The 17,608-nt window shown below is 38.7% G+C and overlaps 1 protein-coding gene across 3 annotated transcripts in view; it reads right to left on the bottom strand.

Moving 5' to 3' along the window:
• The window catches only part of pkd1a (polycystic kidney disease 1a), a 55,713-nt gene extending 44,703 nt beyond the window's left edge, over positions 1-11,010 (bottom strand). For all 3 annotated transcript variants that reach the window (XM_034895356.1, XM_034895365.1, XM_034895376.1), the window contains exon 1: positions 10,313-11,010. In XM_034895356.1, the coding sequence (XP_034751247.1) occupies positions 10,313-10,587 (275 nt within the window). In that variant the 5' untranslated portion in view covers positions 10,588-11,010. The remainder of the gene's footprint in view (positions 1-10,312) is intronic.
• Between the last annotated feature and the right edge of the window lie 6,598 nt (positions 11,011-17,608).

Genomic DNA, 17,608 nt, shown 5'->3' with positions numbered 1-17,608 from the left:
CACACACACACACACACACACACACACACACCGTCCTCATTGACTGCTCTGTGCTCGGGCAGTGGGAATGACAGAAGAGGAGTGGGTATGGGCTCTGGAGAGGAACAAATAAATCTGAAGAGACAAAGATGGAGGAAATGAAAAAACAAATAAAGCCACTAAAATAGATTTATATCTGTTTGACTTCATCTGTCTTCCCTCCGCACAAAAATGAGAACAAAAAAAGTTTTAAGTTTGGTGATGAAAACTGTGATTTAGGTCTGATCATAGGACAGATTGGTATCTCCTGCATCGTGGTGGTGAAGTGGTCCAAGTCCCTGTAAGTGAAGGCCAGCACTCCACTAAGCCACTAAACACAGACTGCTCTGTGGTCGCTTTCATCACCCTCAGCCTCCCTGCCTGATCCCTCTGCTGCTCCTACCCTCCCCCAGTCACTTCTCTCAATTTCTTTTCCCTTTTTTTTCACTCTGCTGCTGTGTTTATATTCGAAGGCTGGGCAGACCCGCATGAGTCTTACAAGAGAGGGAGCAGAACAAAAGCAAAGGAGGGGGTAAAAATGATGGAGTTAGAGGAGGAGAAGGCAGGTGTGAAGGAAAAGCACAGGATAAACTGGGGGAACCAGCTGTGAGCGACGCAGGCCAGGTCTCAAGAACAATCGCCCCACTGTGGGCTGCCTGTCCCATGGGCGCCTGTCCTAGCTCGCCAGCCTCCTTAAGAAGTAGCAATAAGGCACCTCATGCCTGGGCCATAAACATGTCTGTGTGGGGCAGATGGGGGGTGGGGGTCTCAGAAGTAGTTGGGTACTTTCCCTACTGAAGGAAGAGTGGGAGTATGAACTTAGGGGAATGGCATGAGGAGTTGGGGAGACAGGGATGTAGATTGCGAGGTCTAAAAAGCCTAAAACTTTGCTTCTCTGTCTCTCCTCTCCAGAACATTCTGTCCATTTTACCAGCTGCTGCTGCTTGGGTCGTCTGGTGTCCAGCTGGCAAGTGAAGGGCAGCTGTGTGCAGCGGTTTAACACACTCAAAGACTGATGCGCGTGCGCACACTCACACACACACACACACATACATACACACACACACACACACACACACACACACTATTACATGCTGTCAATAAAGGAAGGAAAAACAAAACTCAATGAAAAGCCCAGTTTGAATTTTCTTCCCTACTTGTTTTTATGAAATTGCACACACAAAAACTCTGGGTTTAGGCTTAACTTTGCTAACCCATTAATCTCCCTTCATAGTACTTCCCCTGCTACTTCCACTTGTCTTGTTTTATTTATGACAGTGTAGATGCATCTTCCCCACACTGCTGAAATCTAGGTTATGTGTATGCAAGCACCTATCATCAGCAGTTATTTCTCTATGATCATTATGAAAATATTAACCAACATTTTTAGACAGAAGTCACAACAAAGCAAACAATAAATGAAAAGAACATAAAATGATGTCAAATGCAAAACACCAGAAGCTGACTTTAAAAAAAGGAGTGTAAAATTGAGCACACAAAGGTAATCAATAAAATTACATTTTTGTATGTGCCTTTGATTGGCATTTTGTAAATAGCTGTGTAGACCTAAAATACATACACATTTATTCAAATTGGCTAACCTATGTGAAAGAGTAATGACGGATATTAGTTTATTTTATCACCTGTCTGTGTTGTATGAGCTGCACTTATTCTCCCTACATGGTGTTTAAAAAATAAATACCAGTTATCGCATGTGCTTGGTTTTTGTGTGTTAACATTGTTTATACATCTGACCACCAGCCTTTTGAAATGTTAAAATGTAAAGAAGGTTTCAATTTCATTTGACCTTTGGCAAGATATAAAGTATGTTGGACTGTCAGCAGCAGAAACATGCTAATTAAAGGTCAAATATTAAATGCAATTATACCTTCTTTCATGACACATAACGTACAAATACATTTATAAACTGCTATTTCAAATAAGGGTTTTCTCTGTCCTTTAACTTGTGTCATCAAAAGTAGGATAATTACATTTTCAGCAGACTTTGCCTTTGCTTTGTGATGGAACTCCTTTGCTGCTCTTGAAATTGACAGGTCTGAAGACCGGGAAAGCAGTGGTGATTACACGCAAACAATAGATTAACGACAAGTCTGCATCCTGTGTGTACATAGTGTGTTGAAATCAGGCAATTCCACATGTGCATAGTTAAACGTTTCAGAATCATAAAACATAATCTTGTAAGCACTGCTGTGTAAACTGACATAATGTGTTCTGTATGCATTTGGTCTCAAGCAATCAAGCTGTTTATGCAGCACTGCTTAATGTACTTTATTTCATGTTTTTAAAGCTCCACATAAACTGATGCAACAATTGAAACAACAAAAGCAGAAGTCAGCAGAGAGCACTATAATGAAGTATTTGTTACATTAGCAGTTAGTTAATTGAGACATGGTAAGCTGGTTGGCTGGTCGGCTGCCGGCATAAAAAAATGAAGAAGAAAATGACTAATACGACTTGGTCCGCCATCCTGTTAGTCTGTGTCTCCCTGTATTAACTCTGTTCACTGGGTTCTCTGCTCATTCTGTTTCACATGTTTCATCAGTTTAATGTGTGTCTTTCAAGTTCATGGACATGAAATAAATAAGACTCAAATCGTTTGACTCCCCACCCAGACAGGTCCACAGACATAGATCATCTGTGAATTTCACAAATCTGAGAACGCATTTGCATTATTTGCTTATTCTCATGATTATGTTTCAGTTGCATTTTTCTCTGACAGGGTTAAGTCTGAAAACAACATAGTAATGGCATTTCACTTATCTTAAAAAGAAAAATGCCAAACAAGCTTTTTGTTATTAATTTGAATTAGGTTATGACACTGAATGAAAATTAAAAACACACATCTCATTAGAAATGTTTGGAGTGTTGTAATTCCTTCAGCATCAAAGCTCCTTGTTAGCACTGAGCTCAGGCTCAGCTATTCTGATATATCTAGAGTGTGTCTGTGACTCTCGGCGCCGAGTGTGACAATAAATACACACACACACACACACACACACAGTGAGAGACAGAACATGGGAACTGCCTTGTCTTCTCTCCCTGTGTTTCCTTGTCAATCTCTCTCTTGGCTGTTTATATGTAAACACAGGGAACAAAATCCAATCATCACTCTCCACTTCTTTCTGTGGGTAAGGTAACGAGAGGGAGACAACAAGTTAAGTTGTTGTTTTGCCGAGCTGGGAAAAAAGACAAGTGTTTCCTTTGCAGTCTCACTGCCGAGAACAACACAGTCCAAAGTATAATATTTAAAATTTGCTGCATGCAAAACATACAATGATCTTTAGGGTGTTAAGAGACGTAACAAGGAAAACATTGTAAGATTATATCTTTATAGGGTTATCCTCTCTTGCTTAATCTTTCATTTCTGTTCTACTTTTGTCTTCACATTAAAATGCAATGCAGAGATTAGGCGTTACACAGGGGCATAGGTAAGGTAAGGTAGGCTTCGTTACCGCAAGATTCCCTCAGACGTATCCAGCAGTCAGTCTTGCTTTATTCTCAACTGCAGGTCAATTGTAGACAACCAGATATAACTACAATACCACAATGCTGAGAAAATGTGCATCTGTTGGCTTATGCACAGTATGTCACTTAAAGCTGCCATAATAATTTACTTTTATTCTTACTTTAATAGAGATCCAAGTGTTCAGGTTATTTTAGAGAATTTGTAAAGTCAGTTTTCCCAACAGTAACAACAACAACAACAACAACCTGCATTGTTAATTCATGTCTTTCTGTGCTATTTACTATGACTCTCAAAGCATGTTTTTGGTTGCACAGCAAGACCCTTACAGTACATACTATCATAAGACCTGAACGCACTCAGTGATGCAATATTCAATATTCTGTATATAAGTGAAATGTTTTTCTTGAAGTGATAATCTGCCCAAAAGCTATCTTTTGAGTGTCAAACACTCAGCCTCTATTTCTATATATTTCTAAGAATTTCTCCAACGCGGGTGTGACTTGCTAATTTGGTAAAATATACAAGAAAAAAAGTTTGGGCCTCCACAAAATAGTTATGGCGCTCAAATAACGTGTGTGGGGCAGCGGCTTATACACTGTCCCATACTAGCAGCTTAAAACTTTTATTTGTTTAACTGTTTTTACTGCTCTTTAATGTTTAATTTCTTGTACTGCACTGTAACTTTTATTATTTAATCATTTTGATGTAAAGCATAAGCATGTTATACAAATAAAGCAGCCTTGCCTTGCCTCTAGATGCAGTTGTAAACAGTGGCTGTAAAGGTGGCTGTGGTCAGCTTGAATTTGATCCATTTCAATAGATTCTAGGGGTAATAACTTTCTAAAACATGCTTAAAAACCTTTCAAACCACTCTTACAGCATAACCTTCTTCTCCGCTGTCCAGTTTTCTCAAAATGCAGCTAAACTGTCAAAGCTAGGAGGCTCATACTTGTGTTTAATGTTTAGCCGTAAAATGTATATAAGTAAGGCTGTTTAGAACATACTGATCATAAGGATGGATTGCAGAGGGGTGGATTATGCTGCAAAATCAATCCAATGAAAATGGATCAATAATGTGCATGCATGTGATGTGTCTGGGTGTGAATGTACTTGTTTTGATTTAATAGCATCAATATTTCCCTGTCAAACCTTGCCTAAACTATTACATATGGCAATTAATGGTGTGTAACATAATAAGAAGACAGACCTTGAAATTGTAAACTCATTCATCTCATTTCTTTTTCAGGCTTTTCTGTCTGCGAACACAACACATTTGACATAGCTTTGGCAGGAAAAACTGCAGCAAACTATGTGAGTAATGCCCACATGTGCACAAGAAAGTTTATGACAGAGCATTGTACTCTGTGTCAGTCGTTACTTGTGTTGGTTTTGAGAGGTGTGAGTGAGAAGAGTTGCAATACAACAAAAGTTTAAGAAATGTTTAAAAGGCACAGGCCCATACACACACACGACACACGCACGCACTTGCACACATGCACGTACACACACACACACACACACACACACACAAACACACAGGTCTTCTTACAAAAATTCCTTCTTCAGTCTACCTTGTAACCACCACCATCACATAAATTAGTTAATAATAGAACTAAGACATTTCTGTTACCACCAGTTAAAAATTACATGGACACACACACACACACACACACACACACACACACACACACACACACACACACACACACACACACACACACACACACACACACACACAGAAAGAGCATGGGAGCTGCCTTGTCTTCTCTCCCTGTTTCTTCTCTCTGGAATGTCTGCGCTTCTGAGCGTGATGTCATTAGTTACTATTGCCATGGTAACAAAACAAATTCTCCCTCGCATATGGCTGGTAGATTACATTTTACATTTCCCACTACATTGAAGCCGGTGTGTGTGTGTGTGTGTAGAAGTGGTGGAGGAACCATCTCTGGAGGAGAGTAGCAGAGATTGAACACCCCCAAAAAGTGTATATGAGATTGAGATTGAGTCTTGTCTTTTGGACAGCTGCGAAGCCTCAGTGCAAACACAAAACTGCCCGCTGTAAATAGACTTTTCTAAAAAACGCATCACCACACTTGCAGTACATTTGTGTGTGTGTGTGTGTGTTTGTGTATGCATTTTGTTGCGATGGTTACACTACAAATTTCACATTAGCATGTGTAAGACTGTGAGTGTGATATAGTATTAAGAAAGGATGTAGGGAATAAATATATATTTATGCAAAAACGAAGAGCATGAAAATTAAAAGGAAATTAAACAACAAATCCATCGTGCCGTATCCTCTATCTTACTCTCTACCTCTCTCACGACCAGCGGAGGCACATGAAGGTGACATCGCATTGTTGATTTTGATAGAAAGGATGAACATCGGAATTTTGCTTTCCTCATTTTACCACAGAAAATGCCTCCGATGCATGCGCCTGCCTCCGCTGAGACTGTCAAATGGTGAACTCTGTCTATTAAGCGTTAGAAAGAAAACTACTAAATAATTGCATTGGCAACCATTTCCCACTATGAGCACACACACACACACACACACACGCACACGCACACGCACACGCACGCACACACACACACACACACACACACACACACAGCAACGTGCGGACCAGTGAAAGTTTCAATGCCAGTCCATCAAAATGAAAACAGGGAGAACAACTCCTTTCCAGTACATTGCTACAGTATATTAACCAAATCACCAAATGTATCAGTGAGTTGTCTGAGTCCGTTTCCAGATTCCTTAAATACAATAAATTGACCTTGTGATTGCAATATCACCATATATACAAAACATCACAATTATCCTTTCTTAAAAAATAGTACTGCATCCTACTGGCTTCCTTTCATCTATTTATCACAAAAGTAAACAATTGAGTAAATAAATGTGCATAAAAAGCATTGAAATCACTATGGAGATGACAACAATTCCAGGGTTTCCTGCAGCATTTTATAGTGAAGGTACCTTGCCTCACTTGAAATAAGGAGTGTTTTTCTACGGTGTCCAGGTTGACAAAACGCTGTGCACCAGGCTTTGATGTACATCTTGCACACACAAAAAGGTGTTCAACACACCACTGTTTCAGTTTAAATAAAAGTTAAACAAGTATTTATTAAGTAAGGCGACTGCTATTACAGTCATTCAGTAGTTATGTTGATAATGAGGTGATATCTGAATGCCTTCATGTTTCTGCAATGGAGATGAAAACATATCTATAAACAGATATCTGCATATGAACAGAATCTAGGAGACGGAATAAGATTTTGGTATCGGAAGCGTTCTGGTATCATTTGTAGTCCGAGTACTATTGACTGAAATGCAGTCTCGGAAACCAGTGGCTATCATCTGACAAGTATTTAGCTTTTGATCAGCTTTTTTATTTATTTATCTGCATTCATTTGGAGATATCTGTTTATAGAGATTAGCCAAAATGTCGTCTGGACCTAAAACATCTCCAAAACTTTTGGACTGTAAACAATGACTGGCACACAGAAGAGGAAGTTGTGGTCCGGATAGCCAGTGGCTACACTGGAACCCCCAAATCATTGGCCCTTGTCCTCACAGGCTAGATCGCTGATTTCCAATGGGTTCCAAGATTAAAGATGAATCTATAAGTCAATCAATCAGTAACTATTTTGATAATCAGTTAATGGTTTCAAGCCCATATGACAAATTATTTTGGACCCAGCTTCTCTAATGTGTGATTACCTTCCTTGTCTCATTTGATAGTAAACAGAAAATCTCCGGACTTTGGACAGTTGGTCAGACAAAACACTTACTTTGGGCGTGTGGTTGTGATGGGCATTTTCTGCTACTTTGGAATTTTTTTCTTTTTATAAATGATTAATGGAGAGAAAACTCAACATTTGATGATTATAAAATATCAGTAATTTACTTTGTCTCCCACCCCTTCAATGGTAGCATGTACATCCTGACATTGTAAATGAAAGCAGGACCAGCCACGTCTGTATAGAGCGAAAGAATTGCAAAGGCGTATGATGATATACACACACACGCGCAGACACACGCGCGCAGACACACACACACACACACACACACACACACACACACACCTAGCCTATTATTCATTTACATCATCCCTCCTAGTTCATGTGTAAAGACACTTGACACCAATCCAAGGGCAGATCCACGGTTTGTTTACTCCTCCAAAGTCTCAAATTCACACACAACAGTGCCAATAACAAATTGGACTCAAAACACAAAGAGAGAGAGAGAAAACATTCCAATCTAGGACTGGAAGAGGGCATTACTATCTAATAAATTACATATTTGAGTCCTGCACTCTCATCTCTCTGTCTCTCTGCCTCAGACAGTCTGACTATTACCTTGACCAAGTCCCTGTAAGTAAATTACTTTCTTTTATTCTTCAAATAATGACTGGATAGGTACAAGCACTACCTGCAGCATTATAAAATAAATACCGCTAAGTTCTCCACTGGATCTTGGCTGGAGACTTAATCAAAATATAGGATTTTAATTTAATGCTTCTGCTTATAGGGTGGGAGCAGCATACAAGAAGCCAAATTAGTGAGGACAGTAATGTGCACAGTGAGTCACCTCCAGGCTTCTGCTGGAACAGCAGAGCCAAGGAGGTTTATCTAGACTAATTCAATTAACACTCCAATAGAGTCTGACATGATTAAAGACAGATCCTGCTGCAGGGTCTGCCTTTAATTAACAGGGCACCTAGCACTCCTCCCATGTACAAACAATATAACTACAGTGGGCACAACTGGAGCTACAATCTGCACTACCAACAGTCACCTGAGCTAAACAGCTCACATCAGCTGCAAAACGCATTCCAAGCAGCACAACTCTTAACACACATCTCAAAACAGGCTCAGTGCAGCCAAACACTATGCAGAGTCCTCACACAGAACACACTGAGAGTAAAAACACTAACATCAAACACCAATACAGAAAATATTAACTTTCTCATCTTTACAGTTTAAATACTTGGAGTTACTTGACACTACTCAATAGTTTATTTAAAGAAAATACATACATTTCCTAATATAACAATTTTCACATAAGGTAAAGAAGAAGGAATGAAAATCAGCAGTTTGCTTCAATATAGTATTTTGTCTCTAGTAATTTATGGAATTACTGGAAAAACGTAAAGGAACAAAACAGTAACAGAATAGTGTGACTGATCCTGCCTCTCTCCAGCATCATGTGGGAAGTATTCTTCATCACATTGGATGTCTGCATCACCTCTAAATACTAATGAATGTGGTGTTCCCATTGCTTTCACCTCCATTACTAACTAGTCTAAAACAAGACACCTGCTGTATTTTCAGCTAAAATTGCGATCAGCAGTGTTTGATAGTCACCAGACTGAAATCTATTCTGTTTTGAATACGTTGTTGACAGTTGTGACAGTGTGTGAGCGAAGTGCTGTAAATCCACACAGTTGTGCACGTTGTGGTTAAAGTCATGGGATAAGTGTGTAGAGTTTTGAAAACTGTGTTCAAGCAATGAAAATCAAACTATAGTTTGGGTCACGTGAACGGTTGCTGTGCAGACTGGAGTTTGAGTTTTGCACGTGTGACTCCAGTTTTGTCTACTGTTGTTTAGCAATCCCTCTTGAGATGAGGGTAAAAGTTTAAATTCATTAAAAATAATAACAATTATGCACGTTGTATTTTTTTTTTTGTATCTCCAAAACCTAATTTAATCGATATTCACATGCTTATTTAGTTAGGTCTTTAAAGTTCCAAAATAATGTCCATTGACTATAGGCCTGGTAAATCTCTAACTTAAATAAAAGTGTAGTGTGAGGGGAGATAAATAATTGATAACATATGTCTTCCGTTGGTGCAGAACAGAATGTTCTCGCTGCTACTCCATTTAAACTACCAAAACTGAGAGACAAATACACAAATAACACACACATCAACCCACACACACTGTGGCCTTTAATAGAAGCCTGTGCCACACAAGAAAAAGGTCACCCTCATGTATAGAAAGTCCTACCCATTTTATAATTATAAATGTTGCATGTTTTTCATGAAATATAATTTATAACAATCTACACTGGTGCACAGTACAGGTTCTTTGTTAAGTTTTTCAAGGCCACATTGTAATTAAATTACCACGTGTCAGAATGCTTATGCATGGTCAGAAATTATTGCAAATAAAATAATGAATGAAAATAATGAATGAAGATGATAAATGCATTACCAATTTTCAATGATACACAATGCAGAAAAGCAGTAAATACATTTCACATTACAAATACACACATTTAAGAAGCTGCAACAATATCCACCTTTTTTGCTTCACTGGTGACTCAAATGATTAATCGATTATCAAAATAGCGGCTAATTACATTTCTGTCAATTGACCTATCGATTGACCAATTGGTTTTGCTTCTCGCGTGACAACAGACTAAAAAGCACAAATAAACTCAACTTACAGGGGTAGCATAAAGATCTACCTTTTTCTTAATTGTAAATGAAGCAAAAAAAAGAGTGATGTGGTGTAATAAAGAAATTGTAAACCAGCCAATTACTAGGTCACCACATGGCAAACAACCATCAACACCCAAATTTGTCAAAGGAATAACAAAAAATAAATAAGTAGCCTATTAGGTCACTTGCTTTCCATGTTTTGAGACTTAAATGAATATACCCCAGTAGGATCCATTTGGAATTTTCCAAAGAGTGAACTTAAAACTATTCTAACCATTAAAACCTGGTTAAACTGAGTTCCAGTACCCTCCACTAGACATCCCTGGCCTCATCAGCCTGTTTAGGCACTTTACTTACAGTACGTTGGTGGCCAGCGGGACGTCGGCCGCAGCTGGGGCCCTCTCCAGCCCGATGTTGGAGCAGTTGACGACGCAGGACGGCTGGGGCTCCGCCAGCGCGCAGCTGCAGTTAACGGGACAGGGGCTGCAACTCCTGCCGCCGTCCCCCTGCGGCCCGGAGCCCCATGCCTCCAGGCAGCAGAGCGCCACAAGCAGACTGGAAAAGAAGCTAAACCTCGGGAAGCAGACGCCATGTTTTCGCTTGGATAAAGTCTGTCCATTTCCACAAGGCATAGCTCACTCACATCTCATCGCCTCTGATGGTACAAGTCCTCTCAGTCTGGTAAGGAACAAAATACACAGGACAAAAGCAAACACGCGTCCTTTTTCCACGGCTTTCATGTGAGGAGACACAAAGAGAAGAAGGGATAACCCCTTTGACGCTGTTATCTCCCTTACGTTTTCTTCTATTCCTCTGGTCGGATGCCCCTCTTCTAAAAATCTAACGGAGCTTCTCCAGAATCCTTTCAGGGGGAAAAAAAAGTTTTGGAGAACTTCCTCTCTCCTCCTCTTTCCACTTCATGCAGTTCCTTGAGCCGCCACTGAGAGCTGCAGGCGCACTGATTTATGTCCACTCATTCTTTTCTGAATGTTAATTTAATTTAATTTGTACTACTTTTTACTAATCCCCAGTGGGGAAATCTCAGGAAAGCACGTAAAACCTTTATATTGTTCTCTCAGTCTTGTATTGAACACAACTTACAAAAAAACAACAAAAACAACATGACAACAACATAAAAAAGTCTGATTGGTATATGTTGTGGGTTCAAATGTGAAATACTCACAGGCTTTATAAAGCTGCTGTTTTTTTTTTCTGTTTTTTTGCCAGAAGTGGAGACATATCCACTTTCCCACAATTAACAGCTCTCCCGACTCCATATAAATGCAGCCTTTTGTGTTTCTAACAGTAACTGAGGCTTTAAATGTGAGTTCCCCCCCCTTTGTTCTACAATAACCAGATATCATACTTGACAATATTCACAGTATTCGTTACCTTTGCTGTCCTCTGAAGTGCTTACAAAGAGGTGGAGGGTTTTCAGCTGGTCCGTCTCTATTGATAGAATAGAATAGAATAGAATAGAATGCCTTTATTGTCATTATACACAAGCACACGTTACCTGTGCAACGATATTAAAGCAATCTCTTTACAGCGTTGACACAAAAATATAAGATATAAGATAACTATATAGAATATAAAGTCAAAGATATAAAGTGTAAGGTATTGCAGAGAAAAAGAGAGGGGCGGGGGGTGCTGGCGCACAGTCCTAAGTCCGGAGAGCCACTTTATACATATATAAAATAGCTTTGAATGCACATTGTGTAAAGTAGATAAGTGTTAACAAATTAATAAATAATATTGTACAGTGATGAAATGAAATGATTAAGTACTAATACAAAATAAATAAATATTGCACAGTAATGAAATGGAAAGGTTAATATATTAAATAAAATGTATTAATATATAAAATGTATAAAATGATATTTCTCAGAAAGCCTATCTCTGGGCATAAGCACAGCTTGAGGTTAAGCCAAGCAAAGATAGACTCTTTCTGAATTCAGCGCGAGCCCAAGGTCAAAGTCAAGGTCACTTTATTATCCCTGAGGGGCAATTTGGATTACAGCCAGCAGTAACAAAAATATACACCAAACTACAACAAAATAAACATAAACACAACCACAATAGGACTACAACATGAATTGAATTTGAATGAACATAATATTATTAACAAGTGGGATTACAGCTGGGATGAATGACCTTTTGAATCTATTCGTTCGGCAAACTATATCTACGCCCAGAGGGAAGCAGCATAAATTACAAACACATTGACATTACGTGAAACACAAGGGATCGCTCTTGCCTTCTTCAAGGATCTGGCCTTACACAGGTCATGTAGGTCACCTGAGAGTGTGCCCACAATTTTGCTGCACACTTTCACAATACCTTGCATGCGATTTTTTGGTTTAATAGAAAGTGACTCGTGCCAACAGATAAAAGAGAAAGTAAGAACTGGTTCTTTAATTCATTGATTCGAGTGAAACATTTTCATAAAAACAGTGTCGACATTAAAACTGAAATTTAATTTCAGCTAAATTTGTGGATGCTTTAGTGGCACGACCTCGTTACAATTGTGCAAAATCAGTATGTGCTCATGTCTGTGTTTCATTATCTCTGCAGAAGAAAAGCTCAGGATTCTTTATGGATTCTTGCAGTATATATATGTATATATAGGTGTGTGTGTGTGTGTGTACAAAAAACATGAATTTGTATCACTATATAGAAGCTGGTCCACATTCCTTCATATTGAGGCGGTGATTTGACAGCTGCTGATATGATATGATATAATACTCACAATGAAATGTTTCTGAACTGTAGAAATGACACTGTCCTGCTCTGCTGTCATTTGTGAAATGGCAGTTGTAAAACTTCCTTCGCATTTCAGAAACACGTTCCCCTCCCTTTCTCTCTCTGCAGTATTTCCTGAAGCAGTGCAGGCCACGTGTTGGAGGTGTTTCCTGGGTATTTGACTTGGCCGGGGCCCAGCCATCCTCCCCGCTGGCAGCTGGTGCTCTGTACAAAGAAAAGAAGAGTCCCACAATAACTTTCTTATCCTCATTGGCAGCATTTCGTTGTCACATTTTCGAAGCAAAATGTTTGTGGATGGAAGAGTGGATGGACCAAATGTGAACATTTTGAAAAGTAAATATAAAAAGATAGCGATAGACATCACAGAGAAAATGGTAGTGACTATTATTAGTGGCTTAAACATCCGTGTCTCTTAATCACAATAAAAAAATGATAAAACATTACACCGTAAAATATTTCCTCAGAAAATTAAAGAGTTATACATTGCCAATGAGTTGTACTTTGATGTCATGAGGCAGTGTGTCCTGTAGAGTGGACATTTCATTTTGGGATGACACTCTTCATTTAGTGGCAGGTGTTTGAGAATGAAGCCTTACATACTTTCTTATCAGAGAATCTTCTCTCATGGTGGAAGTGACACATCTCTGAAAGTTACAGAGGCCGTTTACACAGGGAGATTTTGGGGGCTTTTACAGTTAAAAGGGACAAGGAGGTAGAGAAGTGACACAAAGGTTGAGACAATCCATGTCAAGTTTAATTGCATGATGCATAATTACAGTTAGACTCTCAAAGGGCTTCACAAGCCCACATTATTAATGGACACAAAATAACTCATAACATTCAAGCACAGAGAAAAGGGTGTTGACCACTGAGTCACCAGAGTGTTCCCTAAAAATAGACAAAGTGATTTTCTTTTATTATGTTCAGGTTGGTAAGATTTTGTTGAATCAAATCATCTTCCAATCAAGTTAATTTGACAAAATTCTGCTCTTCAATTGACTGACTCTGAACAAAATAAAACAAACAATATAAAGTTATGCATGTTAGGCTAAAATTAACATGCAAACATGCTAACAATAACACTGATAACATACCAATGTTTAATAGCGCTTAGCACATACTGTTAATCATGTATAATGGAGGTATACGGTCTCTATTTCAGTGGGACAGCATGATTTGCTAATTAACACTTACTCAAAGTACAGTGAAAGTGAAGTTGTGCTGAAATGAGTGTAGTTCTGCTGGTATTTCGACATAAACCAAAGTATTGAACAAATTAAAATTTTGACTAGATGATGGTGCTACTGTAGATGAAAAGGGAATGGACCATGGTTATTAAAGTTCATCCTGAAAGGGGATTACACATTCCAAATTTCACGGCAATTCATCTATCAATACATTTCACTCAAAATCACAGATGTAAACCTCATAGTGAAGGTCAGGGGATCAATAAAGTTATCAGGATTCAATCTTCTGGAGAACGTGATGTCTGCACAAAATTTCATGGAGATCAATCCAATTGTTGTTGAGATATTTTAGTGTGGATCGAAGAGGTAGACCAACTGACTGACTGCCATTGCCATTTCTGTAACCACACTGCAGTGTGGCAAATAACAACACAATGAGTTATTGACGTTGTCATGTGTTTGTTTTTGCTGTATTATGATATATAACTATACCAGAAACACATTCTTTATAGTACCAGGATATGGATTTTTGTCACTAAGCCTGTATACATGTTAGTTCATCCAGATCTAACCCCATATACATGAAACAGTGTGTGTTGATACAATTTGGCCATTACAGACTAGTTGACCTGTCCTGCTGAACAACTTCATCCACATGGAGGAAATGTTGTATTTGGTATCTGTCTGGCCTGGACTGGTCCAGTCTGGTCCGTGTGAAGGTAAAATGAGCTGGGCTCCTGCTTGGCCATGGGGAGGGTCTTACAGCCTGGCCAGGAAAACAGCACTTAGTGAGGCCTCTGTCTGTGTTATTGTAAGGCTACAGGAAGGGGGTTGGGGGGTGGAGGGGAATGCAGAAGGAGAGAGTGGGGAGGGTCTGAAGTGGGTTAGTGAGGGAGATGGAGGCACATCGTAGACACAGAGATATGATAGAAACCAGGACAGGGTAAGAAGAAGAAGAATCTGTTAAAAGGAGGTGATCGTGACTGAAAACAGAGCTGAAATGCACCTAACTCTAACCCTAACCCTTAATGTACATTTCACTAATGTTGCAGCTGATAATGTGGGGCTTATTTTGTTTTACTGCATAGTACAAGCTGCTGGGTAGCTTGAGAATTTCAATAAATGGATCACTAAAGTCTTATCTTAACCTAAAATAATACATCATAAAGTATTTGTTTATTACATTTTGTATTATTAATATGAATCTGCAAAGTAACTACATTTTTGAAATACATGTAATGGAATAAAAAATATAGTATTTCCTTCTGAATTGTAGTAGAAGTATAAAGTAGCAGAAAATTGACCTAAAAACTGTGCTAAAGTTCAGTGCTTGAGTAACTGTATCACTTTCCACCACTGGTCCTTGTGTTATTGGCCTTTATAAACTAATAGTTTCAATAGTGACTAGATTGAAAAATAGATAATAACATCCCTTACGCCTCTGCAATAGCTACCATCGTACATAATCAGGTCCAGCTTTATTTCATCATCCACATGTAAGATGATCTAATTTTAGTTTCTCCTTGGGTGAAAAAATTATCCTCATTATTTAGTCTCCATCTGTGATGAGCTGAATATACGGTATATGTATACCCTATGTGTACTGTGTTCAGGTTTTGTGGATTTTATTCCTTTTTCTGTGTTCACCGTTGCTGCTGATGAGATGTGAATTCCTTTGAGACGTCAGATGATGTAGAAACCCCCCGTAATTTTCTCTTTTCCTAACTTTGACACGTTTCACATCAACACAATGCCACAGTTGCAGGAGTATGTAAGAACCCTGTAGAACCTGCCAATCAGTGGCTGTGATTTCAGTTATTTGGGGGATTCTGGTCTTGGTAATCTTGAAATTAGAAATAGCGAACAATAAAAAAATCTTTGGTAAAAAAACCTTTTCAACAACACTTTTATTGCTATTATAATTACTGCGTTTTATTTCTTGTAATTAACAATCCATGTAAGTCAGAGAACTCTTTATTTTTATTCTTAACTACACGGCATGCAAACCATCACAATGATAAGACATTACACCATATGAAAGCTGCGGCATCTAGTCACCATTTCTCAACAGAGGCTGAGAAAAATATTTTTTGAAAGTTGAACTAACAAAAAATCTTTTAGCAACACAAAAATCCATCTTGTTTCTTTGTTGACTGTAAGTGGGTTAAGGCTCTGTTGTCCTTCAGACATGCCACACTCAGCTATTTTAGGTTTTTGCTGTCATTTTTTGCCTGTCCCTGCCACTGTGTTTGGTTCCACTGTGTAGAAAAACACTTTGTCCCTGTACCTTAGAAAAAAACAAATATCTTGCCCTTATGATTATCGACCTGTTGCTCAGACCTTTGTTTTGTGTAAGGCAGTGCAACTGAGTGCAAGCATTTCATTGCATTTTTAATACACATGCCAAAAAAGTTGAAATTGAACTTGAAAGTCACACTTTAACATTAAATGTAAAAATGAATCAGTCATTGAAAATGAATATTTTTTCAATTCAATTCAATTCTCTCGAGACACTTTACAGATAGAGCAGGTCTAGACCACACTCTATAATTTACAAAGCCCCAACAATTCTAGCAATTCCCCAAGAGCAAGCATTTAGTGCGAAAGTGGTGAGGAAAAACTCCCTTTTAGGAAGAAACCTCGAACAGACCCAGTTTCTTGGTAGGCTGAGTCTGACGGTGCCAGTTGGGGGTGTGATGCATCGTGGCAATAATAGGCACGATAAAGATAATGGATCAGTGACTTAGCAGAAAGTGACATTTCTTATTTTCTGAGTTGTTAGCAGTGAGAGTGTTTCCAGTCATGGCTGCTCAATAGTGTACATACATAAAAGAAGAGGACGAATTTCTAACTTATTACCCTTCGCAAAGACTTTAATATTATCCACCAAAGCCAAACAGCCGGCCGCAGTGTACCGCAAGAGGTCCCAGGTAAGTCTTTCATCTGCAATCTGAGGCTACAAGCGCACTTTGAACCCACTAACAATAATAAGCACAAGCCACTTACGTCCAGCCATCAAAAATAAAAGACTGTTGTGTGCCAGTAAGAGAGCGCTCTTCCAAGGCTGCACAGTGATAGAAAGTGACTTAAAAAACATTATCTGCAATTGAATCCAAATGTGCATCAAAATAAATAAAGCAATAGATGAACACGCTGACTGGTTGATGAAAATTGTTTAGATGTGATAAAATCTGAATTTGGTGAGGGATAAGAGAGGTAAATTATATCACAATTTCTTTTTGTGGTTTTGGTTTTTATGGAAGAGAGAGCAAGCAATAGAAACAGAGTTTATTTTTTTTAAGTATGACAAAGTGAATAACTCTCTACAGTGCTACTCTTCACATTGTGGTGTGTTTTATAAGGACACACATTTGTTGTGTCAAGGATTTCTGTTGATTTCTGTGAACAATTTGCCACCTATGTTTTGTCTACCTAAATAGCAGTAATATTTAGTCTTTAACCAAGCCATAGACTCTCATCAAAACAACACTTAATTTACGTTTTCATTTATACCAGGAGAAGGAAAATATAAAGCTACTTGTCCTCTGTGTTCTGACTGATAATATTTTCTTTCTTTTCTTTCTGGGCAGCCATGTTTTACGTTTTTTCTTTCATCTGCCCACAGGACAATGATATCGTTTGACAGGCTGGTAAGGTCAACCCTCGGGCTGTGTGATAGCTTCACTCCAGGGGATTGTTGTGA

Source organism: Etheostoma cragini, chromosome 2, assembly GCF_013103735.1.
Source record: "Etheostoma cragini isolate CJK2018 chromosome 2, CSU_Ecrag_1.0, whole genome shotgun sequence".
Taxonomy (NCBI): domain Eukaryota; kingdom Metazoa; phylum Chordata; class Actinopteri; order Perciformes; family Percidae; genus Etheostoma; species Etheostoma cragini.
This window is presented reverse-complemented; position numbering and strand designations above follow the sequence as displayed.